This window comes from Taurulus bubalis (genome assembly GCF_910589615.1).
Source record: "Taurulus bubalis genome assembly, chromosome: 19".
Lineage (NCBI taxonomy): Eukaryota > Metazoa > Chordata > Actinopteri > Perciformes > Cottidae > Taurulus > Taurulus bubalis.
Window position 1 is genome coordinate 12,784,806 of NC_136607.1, and position 11,939 is coordinate 12,796,744.

General features: G+C 43.1%; 1 protein-coding gene across 1 annotated transcript; it reads right to left on the reverse strand.

Moving 5' to 3' along the window:
- Positions 1-812: 812 nt before the first annotated feature.
- Positions 813-9,153, reverse strand: tbx3a (T-box transcription factor 3a). The gene is made up of 7 exons (XM_079235426.1): positions 8,595-9,153; positions 7,087-7,354; positions 6,419-6,565; positions 5,362-5,438; positions 4,679-4,836; positions 3,635-4,272; positions 813-2,669 (listed from the first exon to the last, which is right to left on the reverse strand). The coding sequence occupies exons 1-7, from the start codon at positions 8,981-8,983 to the stop codon at positions 2,229-2,231; spliced, it is 2,118 nt and encodes a 705-aa protein (XP_079091552.1). The 5' UTR covers positions 8,984-9,153; the 3' UTR covers positions 813-2,228.
- Positions 9,154-11,939: the final 2,786 nt, after the last annotated feature.

An 11,939-nucleotide genomic window follows, 5' to 3' on the forward strand; every position in this document is an offset into this window, starting at 1 on the left:
TTGTCGCCTTCCGTGCAATAAAATGGAAGATACGCTCATCCAGGGCGCCAGGTGAGCAATAAGACAGACCAATTGAGACAGTTTGTGTCACGTTTGCACCCATTTACTAGCGCCAGGTGAGCTACACATTAACCAGACGATATACAAATACAGATATGGTGTTGATAAACTCATGACACGAGGTGCAATATAGAGGGTCATCAAGGGATTGCATAGTCTTTCACTCGGGCCCACAGCACGTCGACGCAGGCCCATCACACATGTCAGATTCATCGCATGACGTCACACTACAGGACATTTAAATCCGCATAACTGATGCATTCAGGGAACGAGGGGTACTAACGATAAACCTCATTCACCAAACAACTCACCTTGGCCAAATTGCTTTTTGAATGTAATTTATTTTTAGGGACACATTCCAAATAGGCCTACATTTTAAATGTATCCCTTTCAATCACCACGATGCATGTACTGTAACTGCAATGCCCTGCAAGGAGACCATTAACATCCAGTAAATTATAGTGCGCGGCCCCTTGTCCAGGTAGGAATCCCAGGTATGATCATGGAGCTGAGGGTCTTTGCTTCTTATCTGGACTTTTTTAACATTAAGTTCACTGAAGTGGAGGAAGCAGGCCTCCCAAAACCGAGAAGAAACATGGTGACAGCATTTAATAAAACATATTACGAGACGTAAGGATGTCTCGTACAGTGTTCGCCTTAATGAGCTGCTTTTAGATTTGCAAAGGTGAACATTTCTGTGATTCTCATCTGAGATAAATTAAAGCGAGGGACACACACACACACACACTAAGAAAGGGCATTTCAATATTTTATTGAAACTTTCAAGAACACGATGTCGATGTTGTAAACTAGACATAACTCTAATACAACATAACCCATTGAGAAACACAAAAGAAACCTTCATATTTTCGATTATGCGGCACTTGTACGATCAGGTTCGCAAAGTATTGTAATAACAGAAAAAAAAAATTGTCCACTTTTATCACACTTCAACGACGCTTTTCTTTTTTTTTTTTAAGAATAGATTTTTTTTTTTCCAAGCCATTGATGCAGTGCGTTGTCGTTTTCATCCGTTTTTAAACAGTAGCACTTCACACACGGGGACAACAAATGAAAATACAATGGCACATTAGTGTGAATAACTACCTCAATGGATATTTGGGGAGGAGTAAAGTCCATATTTTAAGAGGGGTATAAATGCAGATGGCAACAAAGAGATAATAGCCCACAAACTATCTTTACACAGGTATATCGACAATAAATTAAAAACAGATCCCTAGAAACAAACTACTCCGTTGTATTTACACGCAATAACAATATGAAATAATTACATAAATATTTTATATATCCCTATGTACACCTTTTTAATCAATACTACCTTTATTGTTTTATATTTCAATTTCTGCTTCCCTTTGCCTGTTGGACATTTGGGCTAAATTCCGCATGCTTGGGCCACAGCTTATCATGGAGCACCAGTCATGTCAATAGGCCAGTTCTGATTTAAAAAAAGGCGTGAAGAAAAATATATTGTATTAAAATTGATAACCCAATCAAGAAAAAAAAAATAAGCAAAGGGAGTGTGTTAATTGGAGTGTTAATAATATTCAAAACAGAATATTTTTCATACTTTCCTTTCAATTTTTAGTGTTAAAATAACATTCATTTGGGGATTTAGGGGGCATGCAACATTTGGCCAATCGATTAATTAATAGTGTACAACAAAATACAGCAGTCTTTATAAGGTAGGTTAAACGGTAGTGAATTCAAATAAGTAATCAATTCAGAGTGCATATCAAAACACATTTCTCCTCGTGTACAATAAAGTTAAGAGACAGGACACAGCAGCAACTTCTCCTAAATCTGCAAGTCACACCCATGCCAACTTTTCAGTTTCAATACTTGTACGGTATTCAATTGACAGGATAAAAGTGTTATTTAATTTAAGAAAAACGAAAAAAAAATAAAAGAAGAAAAAAATATACATATCAGATGCGTGTTAACCAAAGTGCATTTCAGAAACTAAAACGTCCAACAGTTCGTGTTTTTTTTAAGTTTTTGTTTTTTAAAACCTGCACGAATCTACGAGGGGTGTCTGTTAATGTCTTCATCACCGTCAACGCTTTTTTTTCTCCACTTTTCATGACAACAATGAGACGAGAAGCAGGTGGTGTGTTTAAACAAAAAAGAAAAAAGAAAGAAGAAGAACCCTAAGGGGACCCGCTCCGTGGCCTGTCCTGATTCGAGTCGAGCCCGCTGACCAGCCGCTGGATGCTCTGCAGCTCGCTGGCGGCGTCTTTCTCCGTGCAAGTTTTTGGGGACAAGGGAACCGAGCCGGATGACATGGCGGACGAGTGGCTGGTCACCTCCGATGTGGAATCCAGGGTGACACCGCCGGACACGTCTCCCTTCAGCTCGGCCCCGCTGCCGGTCATGGGGGCCATCGCGGTGGTGAGCAAGGTGCTGCTGTCCGGCACCGTCATGGGGAGCGAGTACGGGCTGTACCGGAGCCGGGGCCGCACCGCGTTCAGGAAGGGGTGCCGGTGCACCGCGGAGGAGGCGGCGGCGGCGGCGGAGGAGGCCGCTGCTGCAGCCGCCATGTACGTGTACGGGTACGGGAACAGGCTGCCGAACGGAGACATGGCGAGGCCCTGTGGAGAGACGGAGAGGCTGAGAGTGAGCAACAGGGCTGCAACATGTAGGCCACCAAAACACAAATAAAGATAGGCATACATACAAAACATACACCAGAGGAAATGTATGATGATAAACGTTTTTCTGCATGTTCTGGATTAATGTCGTGGAACAAATGTTGATTTAAAGTGACCGGCTTTACTTTCGCTGCCCTCCTGGTTGGTATTGGATTATTACACTGCTAATGACGCTGTCTGACACCTAGTTTATGAACGGCATAACTTGAGTTAGTCTATAAATCCGTCTGTTTTCAATGCCTTGTTCACACAGGCTTTCACACTTATAGTCATAACACAAATGTTGTGCAGCAAAGCTTCAACGCCCAGCATGTAAACAGCTTTGGTGCTCAAGAATGTCTATACAAATACAAATGTATCCTATTGTCTGTTGCGGAAATCAAGTACCAGGAGTTGCACCTATAACACGCAGACGATAAAAGGAAAAATGGTTGTCTGTTAACGTATCATGATTCTCTTTTTTAATACTTGGCTTTAATGAGATCATTGAAAGAGGATTGCCTAACACTTCTAGTTGATGCAATGTGCTCTCTGTCTTTCAAATCATTTTTTTTTACTGGTTGATATCAATAACAACAATGCCAAGAGAAAACATAAAGGTGGGTTTCTCATAGATTAGCCACCTATTGCAGTTGCCTCACTTTGAATATGAGCCCATTTGGCAGTGAAACTAAAATAAACACACACGCACGTCTACTCTCTCTCTCTCTCTCTCTCTCTCTCTCTCTCTCTCTCTCTCTCTCTCTCTCTCTCTCTCTCTCTCTCACACAGTGATTAAAAACGCATGAAGACGAGGGCAATACATATATTTAAATATCCGGCATATTGAAACGCCAGTCGTGCATTACAACATGTGATACACTCGAGGTGCAGAAACGGCCGAGGCCCAAGAAAACAGGTTTTACCTGTGATGCCAAGACATGTTGCTGCAGATGAAAGGGCAGGCCTGGCGCGCCCGTCAAACTCTGCGAGGGTGATGCCATGCCCGTCGTGTCCATGGCGCTCACCCCACCCGCGGACACGGCTGCCAATAGTGGCCCCATGCCCGCAGCCATGTTTGAGAACGCACCGCCCATGTTGAACTGACTGGGGTGCAAGAGAAACGGATGCGCATTCCCAAGGTGATTGAAAAACTGTTGTCCTGTTAGGCCTGATGGAAATCCAAAATTAGGCATGTGTCCGTGGCCTATGTGCGGGCTGTCAGTCTGAACAGTCAAAGGCATGAAACTGTCTTTGCTTATTGACCCTCTGCACTCGTCCGTTTTGGGTTGATCCCGACTCGGGCTCCGGAGGTCTTCCCCAGAGCGCGTGGTGCTGGAGATGACGGTGATGGGGCTCTGTCGGGAGTCCGCCTGGCTCTTCTCCGTCCTGGGACCGCTGTCGCGGGTCCTGCTGCTGGAGTCGCTGTGGTGCCCCTTAGCTGGGCTGGCCTCGTGCTCCTTCCCCTCCTTGGTAGTCGTGGAAATCTTGCTGGAGTCCGGACCATCTTTGACGTGTCCATCTTTGCTCTCATCATCACTGTCCTCGTCGCTGTCGCAGAAATCTGCCAAAGGAGGAGAAAGAATCAGTTGCCTGTTTCTGCCATTATCAGCCATGTTGTATCTGGCTCCCACAGGTGGAATAAGTTATACCCCAAATAGTATTATTATACATTTTTTAACTACACATCTATAGGAAAGTTCCTTTGTTTCCAATACTATTTCCAACTGATTTTTAACATCTTGCTTGACACATAATGGTCGCATCAATTAGTGAGAATATTCACACTCTCTTAATCTCAATAAAACAGTCAATGCAGCGTGTTTTACTCCTCAAAGTTGACTCTTCTTCAACACATTACCTTGTAAAAAAATAATAAAAAATACTCGCCACAATCGAATTTTTACGACTTTGCACAGCACTTGTGACTGGAGCTGTGACTGCATGGCTTGTGGGGTCTGTCAGCTCACCTTTCATGTGTGGGGGGCCCGCGGTAGACACGGCAGGGGACGAGGCCTGGCCGAAGCACTTAAAGGAAGCCTGCTCTCCAGAGGAGTCGTCTGAAGCCCCGTTCTCCTTCTTCTGCTGCTCCTCGTATGAACGCATGGATTGCAGAGCCAGCTGTTTCCTGTGCACAAGTATCTCCAGGTTATTCCATCTCTCAGGTCAGAAAGCATATCAGCAACACGGTGAGTGGTGTGTGGGAGCGTGTTCAAACCGAACACCTTCTGACTGTGAGACTGACTCACCTACGCAGAGGTGTATGAGATCCATTACAGTGTGATTGCTATAGTAACTGAGCTAATATATCTATTGATCTGGTCACTCTTCCCAATTTCATTGCGAGCACAATCTGATTGTGTTTATAATTGAAACAATAATTATTATGAAGAAGTAATGAAAGCAACTGCATCTAACACAACCCTAGTCAAGTTTCTATACAAATATGTATTATAAATATGTATGCCATATGAATTATCGTGCACTATCCTATTAAACTATTTGATTAGAAAGTGTGAAGAGCCACACTCCCTGCGGGTTAATAAGGAAGCTTTGACGCGAGCTTAATCCCCCGAGATCACTGCCTGTCTAAAGACATTTGAAGTGTTTAGGGGTTTTTTTTTTTACTTCCTCTGCAATGCACTTTTCTTACCTCTTTTCCCGTCTTCCATTACCCGTGTCACGGAATCCCTTAGCAAATGGATTATGGTCAATTTTCAGCTGGGTTATCTGGAAATAATCAAAACAATATGAGTAAATATTAGCGATTGGAGTTTAGGCTCCTTATAGTAATCTCAGGAAATGAGTCTTGTTTAATTTTTTTTTTTTTTTTTTTTACAATTGCAGGTCATGGCTTTTTTCAAGTCCCTGCTAGTTTGCAACACATGGATATTATTTTAGATTTTACACATAAAACACACATAAAAAACAAAATGCAAATACAGCAAGTACAGCAGCATGTACTAAGACCACACGAGTTCTCACATTGGCACGTTTTTCCATGAGTGAAACATGCTGATTTTTGTGTGTATTGAAAAAGTTTACAACCACAGTACTTCCGGCACTGTTACCACTGCACACGGGAGAAGGGGGGTGGGGTGGGGGAGCGCGGGGGGGGGGGGGGGGGGGGGGGGGGGGGAGGAGGGGGGGGGGGGGGGGGGGGGGAGATGATTTTCATTATTTGTATGTCTCCCAGAGAATAAAATGTCACCATGCAGCACAGTCTGACACAACCAAAATGCGCCCCTTCCTTTCTTTTTCTCCAATCAACCGCACAGTGTTGCCCCTCTTCTTTTCTCCTTTCTCAACCCCCAACCCTTTTAGTGTTACACACACACGCACACGCTCGCACGCACGTAGAGAGAGAGAGAAATAGAGAGAGAGAATGAGAGAGAGCGAGAGAGCGAAAGAGCATGTATGGGTCTATGCCAAATCCCTTCCACGTGATTAAATAAAAGGAAGAACTGTAACATTCCTCAGAAGTATTACCTTCCCACCACAGGCTGGTGAATATGGCACTTATACCCGCAACATCACCCCCACTGTGATACTCCACTCTCACAGGCTCGAACAGATATGACGTCTTTCATATTTCATGACAACAAAATGGTGCATGAAAGACATGGGAGGAAAGCGCGGCTGACACAGACGCTGCATTTGAGTAAATATTCAGGTACAACCATAAGCCTGTGAGCAATAATTGCGCTTACCTTGTCATTTTGATAAGCAGTCACGGCAATGAAATCCGTTTCGGGGAAAACGTAAGTCCTGAAGGTACTGTACGGGAGTTTAAGAATATCGTTGGCCCTCACGATGTGAAATCGAGGCTGATATTTGTGCATCGAGTTAAGAATGGTCTGCAACACAAAAAAACGCACTGTTGGAGTTACTCTAGCATTATTATCGCTGTACAGAATATATTCACATTACATCACTTTGTCAAAATGCTCTTATTTGGAATCAGAAGTCATATCATTTAGAGGAATTCAATTGTGAAAATAATACTGTGATTTAAAAAATTGCAAATACTTAAAAAAAATATATATAAATGATGTACGGTGTAATGTTTAATCAGTTGAATGAAGCTAGTAAAATATGCAGGGGTGTCAAGCATATAGACTTAATTGTATTTTGCAATAATTTTAAAGATAATAAAAATAAGATTATCTCAAGATAATGATGTAGCAATTTTCTCTAAATGTTGTCGAATTTTTTGTAAAGATGTGCTATCTTGATCTTATCTTCCACAAAAGAATACTCCGCAAACGTATGACTTGCTTCAAATATAACATAATTACAAATTCAAACAATTATACATTTTGTTACTAAAAGGGTAAGTTGGAAAATAGGAAAATTGACATACATTAGTTGAACTTACAAATCCGTGCTTGTCGGAGATGTTATTAGTCAACTTGAGTTTGTGAAAATTGACGACTTTTGACATCCACTGTTCGCCAGTCGCCGGACTGTCCGGGTGAATGTACATCCTCTTTGGCATTTCGGGGTCGGCCTTCCCTGCCACCATCCAACGGGAGTTATGAAATTTGTATCTACAGTCGTCAGCTGCAACAATATCCATGAGGAGAATATATTTGGCCTTTTTGTCCAGACCAGTGCACCTCACTTTGAACGGGGGGAACATCCGCCTGTGACGAAGGAGAACAAACGATAAGCACTCGTGTAGTGGCAAATATGGAAATATATAAAATATTCAACGATGTAATTAATATACATATATATTTATTGCCATAATATACCATTTAATCTTTAAAAGTGTGTTGCATCAAGTTAAAAAAGTTTCGTGATGCAGCCTGTTTTTAATTTATCTGCTTCAGATAAATCAGCCGAAAAAGTGTCCCGCGAGTAGAAGAAGTCGACTAATCAAACTATTCTTCTTCTACTATATTTCTGATGAGCACGCCAACGCTGTTTGAATGGTGTCTTGATTTTTAATGTCTCGAAAGGCCTACAGACACACCGTCTGTGCAGCAGCCATCTTTGTATACTGTCACTGTGATGATGACGATTCTAATTCAGACAGAGCTCCACATTTCAGTGGAACAACCGGCCACTGTAAAGTTTTGGACTTTAAAAATTAACAATAGGATTATAAGCAATCCAAATGTTTATGTAAGGGAATCAGTAAAGATCAGTGCAAATGGAAGCTATTGAAGACCTAATGTTGATTATACAGCAACTACAGGCCCTTTTTTATTTTACAAAATAATTTTACAGCTAACATCTGATTTGCCACCATTATATACATGTTTGTACACACGTTCTGTTGAGCAGATACCTGTGTATGTTAACACACACACACACACACACACACACACACACAGGATACAAACACACACACACACACACACACACACACACACACACACACACACACACACACACACACACACACACACACACACACACACACACACACAGGATCTGGCAGATTTGTCTTCGTATTTCTGTCAAACTAAAATGAATATGTATGCATGGGTTATTTTGCGTCATGTTATTATAGAATGTGTTTAGTGCAAACACATGATCGTGTAATAAGAGATATTGTGAGACAGTCAAGTATAATTGATACACATTAGACTAAGGCTTGGGAGCTTTGCATGAAATATGCAAAGGAACTGGAGAGATATACTCCATATGGTATAATTGTCTATAAATCTATTAATGTATCAATGTAAAATAACAAATCCCTCCATTGTGAGTTATCAATAAACACAACAGGTGTCTGCATATCAGATAATTATTACTTTTGGGGGATAACACACACACACACACACACACACACACACACACACACACACACACACACACACACACACACACACACACACACACACACACACATACAAAAAAGAAAATCTGTTTCACCTTCCGGATTTTGTGATCACCATCTCGGTGCCTCTCTTGTGGAAGAGTTCCCACAGCTCCTTGGCTTCCAGGTGAACTTTAGGGTCGTCTTCCACCTCTTCCTCGGGCTCCAGAGTCTTCATCGGCCTGAGGTGTGCGGCAGCAGCCTGGTGCCCCAGCGAGGAGAAGTGGAGCCCGGACTCCGCGGCTCCCATCAGCTGGTCCATGATCGGCTTCCCCAGGCCGCCCGGCAGAGAGAGGCCGCCGTGAGGGAGAGCCATAGTCGGGAAGAAAGGAGGCTGGTGGCCCAGCATTGCGCTCATGGCAAATTCCGGACCCCGGTGAGATAAAAACGGATGATATGCCATACTTGATCCCTGTATGACTGGATCTCTCATCAGGAAGTTCATCCAAGTGCAGGCAACAACTGTAGTCGACTGGTTTGATGTGAGGCAATTTGTTTGTTTGAAGCCTGCGCTCAATGTCAAAATAAAAAAATTAATCTGAAGTTGGAAAGCGTTGGAAACTCCTGCTTCAGCTCTGCAGAAATAAGCACCCACTTGTTTTTGTTTCGCGAATTGCCGGGGAGTCTCTATAGTCTTTTTCTGCGTGGTGATCAAAAGTCTGGAGAGAGAAATGTAAAAATGTTCTCCATAATTCTGAAAAAAAGTGCTGCGAGACCGATTTTCTTCAGAGGTTGACGCGCATCGGACACCTCTCTGTGTCTCGCTGGCTCGCGGACATTAGGCGAATTAAATCAACTTGGGTGAGTCACTTAATTGACTGCAGTGCATTCTTTCTCTTCTGCTGCTGTTTACAATATCGGCATTCCTGTTAAAATGCGTTCCTTCTTATTGGCTTCAGTCCTGCAGCGAGGGCGACGTGTTGAAATATTTCGATAGCGCCGAATAATCCCCCTGCCTTTACTTGCTCCGGACATGCACCCTCACGCGCACACACACACTTTATTCCTCCTCTCTCTTTCACGCACACACACATTTCAAGAGAAAGACGTGTGCAGAGAAAGGAGTCCGCTGACGGTCAGAGAGAGAGAGAGAGAGAGGTGGTAAGGTCCCAGCTCCGTGATTTTCCTAGCGCCTCTGTGGCCCATTGGGCTTCATACTGTATGGATGTGTTGCATGTTACGAGGAGCAGCGCGGCGTTTGATTGGCTCTTTGACGCTTTCGGACCAATTGTGTGGCAGCATGGGCGTGGTTTTAACAGCTCGGGTGGAGGGGACAGACTTCGGACTTATAAAAAGGTGTTTGGAAACTCAAAAGGGCTTTGCCGTGAAACACCACCCTGCTGCCCCAGTCGGTGTTGTGTGAATATGTCAACATCGTTACAGAAGTTGCGCTATCGGTCGGCTCTGTGAGACCCAGCAGAGGGGCGAGAGAGCCGCCGAGCCAAGCCCGGGAAACCGACTCGCTGTGTCGGCGAGATGTGACGCTCTGTTCGGGGCGGTCGACTTCCTCCTCTTGTCCCGCGACACAGTGGCGTTCTTGTGCTTTGAATATCGCGAGCACGATTGCATTCATTTATACATATATTTATTCAGATTTAAACATGATTTAACTCGCGGTCTGGAGCGTTTCCAGAGATTTAACCGCGCCGAAACCCCGCCGAGCAGCCAGCATTTCCTGCAACATCCTCCTTTGAAATCAGGAAAATATGAGCGGGCGACGGAATGATAATGTTTATAAGAAGAAGGTTATGCTGCCGCTAAAACGACCAGTCGTTGTTATGATATTTTTCCTGGTTTATTTTTCTTTGTTCAACTTCATATATATATGTAACGTTTATTTATTATTTATAGTATATTGTCATCTTTGATATCAAGACTATTAGCTCCACATTTCAACTTTTCTTTCTCAATTTTGCATTTGAGTCCATGTGAGTGAAGTCAGTTATGAATCTGCGTATTTTAAAATACAAATGAATTTAGCTTCTTAATATCGACGAAACACGAGGAGCTCATGAAGCCTCTTGGGTGAGTGTCGACTTGCCTTTAGCTGATATTTTCATTTTGACTTTGAAGTGGTGTTCTATAATAATTTATAAGAAGAGCACTATCCCACATCCCGCAACGAGGATGTGTTCACTGGTGCTGGTGTTTCATAACTTCTTGTATCAAAAACGTCTCTGTTTCTGAGTCACACCAATCAATTATTATGTTAAATATAGCACATGTTCCCAGCACTACTGTGTCTCGGAAACAATTAAATTTGAGTCTCTATCTCAATACTTTCTCAGGCTTCTGCACGTGTCATCGGTAATACAATTCGCAATTATATCTGAGCAAACACTCTAGGCTCTGTGAAGTAAAATACAGTTGGCATGCTCTTTTATCTCACACCCAACAATTCAACCAGTGCCATAATTATGAATGGTATGAATATTACCTGCTTTGACTCACTATTGTGTGCACTAAAAGTGGTTCACTGCCAGGCGTCTAGATGCGCATGCTAGACCAAGCCACGCTATAGTGCTCCCTAAAATGCCATTTAACCACACATTCACAAGTAAACTAGAATGCTGTGGCCAGTCAGCCGCCTTGGACAAACATTGACCATCAATTCTCAGTCAATTGTCTGTCTCCATGAATCCAGGCGGGGAACCAGAGCGGTGGGGGATTTCACAGTCCTTGAAGGGGACCATGCGGAGCGAATCCTCACACGAGACGCTGCGGGCCTGACGTCGTGCCCCGTTACTCATCCACAAATATCAATGCATCTGCAAAGTGGTGAAAAATCTATCTATTCTAAAAGATATTTTAAACATAAAAAAAGGTACAATTAAGGCCACTTGCACCCTGGTTGTTAGAAATGGAAGCTTTTATCTATTGTTGTGAAGTTGGGAGCTTGTAATGGTCAGTAAACGTCTCATATTGGGAGCCTCTGACGGCATTAACGTCAACTCCATTCAGCACTGCTCATGCATGCAAGTCTTAATGCTTGTTTTGGTCACTGGAGCAGAGGTTTACCTGGCACAGGGCTCTCTTCATAATAGATTTAGCTAGAATGTGTTGTCTATAGAACACCTATATGTGTGTGTGTGTGTGTGTGTGTGTGTGTGTGTGTGTGTGTGTGTGTGTGTGTGTGTGTGTGTGTGTGTGTGTGTGTGTGTGTGTGTGTGTGCATGTGTGTAAATTGGAGTGGTCTGCATGCATATTGCCCAGGGGAGATGCACAAGGATATTCGGCTTATGTGTTGCGTGTTATTGATTTGCTGGACGAAAACAAATACGATAGCTGTTGATAAGTCACAGCAGCATCCGACTGAATAGACATCTAACAGTCGAGCGAAAGCCATGGTGGATAAACCTTTACATGGTGCGAAGGTATACTGCTTTTCCTCAGCCTATACG

What these genes read in the sequence shown, in the direction of transcription:
- tbx3a (XM_079235426.1), bottom strand. Translation starts at nt 8,983, where the DNA reads ATGAACTTCCTGATGAGAGATCCAGTCATACAGGGATCAAGTATGGCA. An exon ending in GTGATCACAAAATCCGGAAG is followed by an intron (nt 7,355 to 8,594) that starts GTGAAACAGATT and finishes CCTTCGTCACAG; the next exon opens with GCGGATGTTCCCCCCGTTCA. An exon ending in AATGGAAGACGGGAAAAGAG is followed by an intron (nt 4,837 to 5,361) that starts GTAAGAAAAGTG and finishes ACTTGTGCACAG; the next exon opens with GAAACAGCTGGCTCTGCAAT.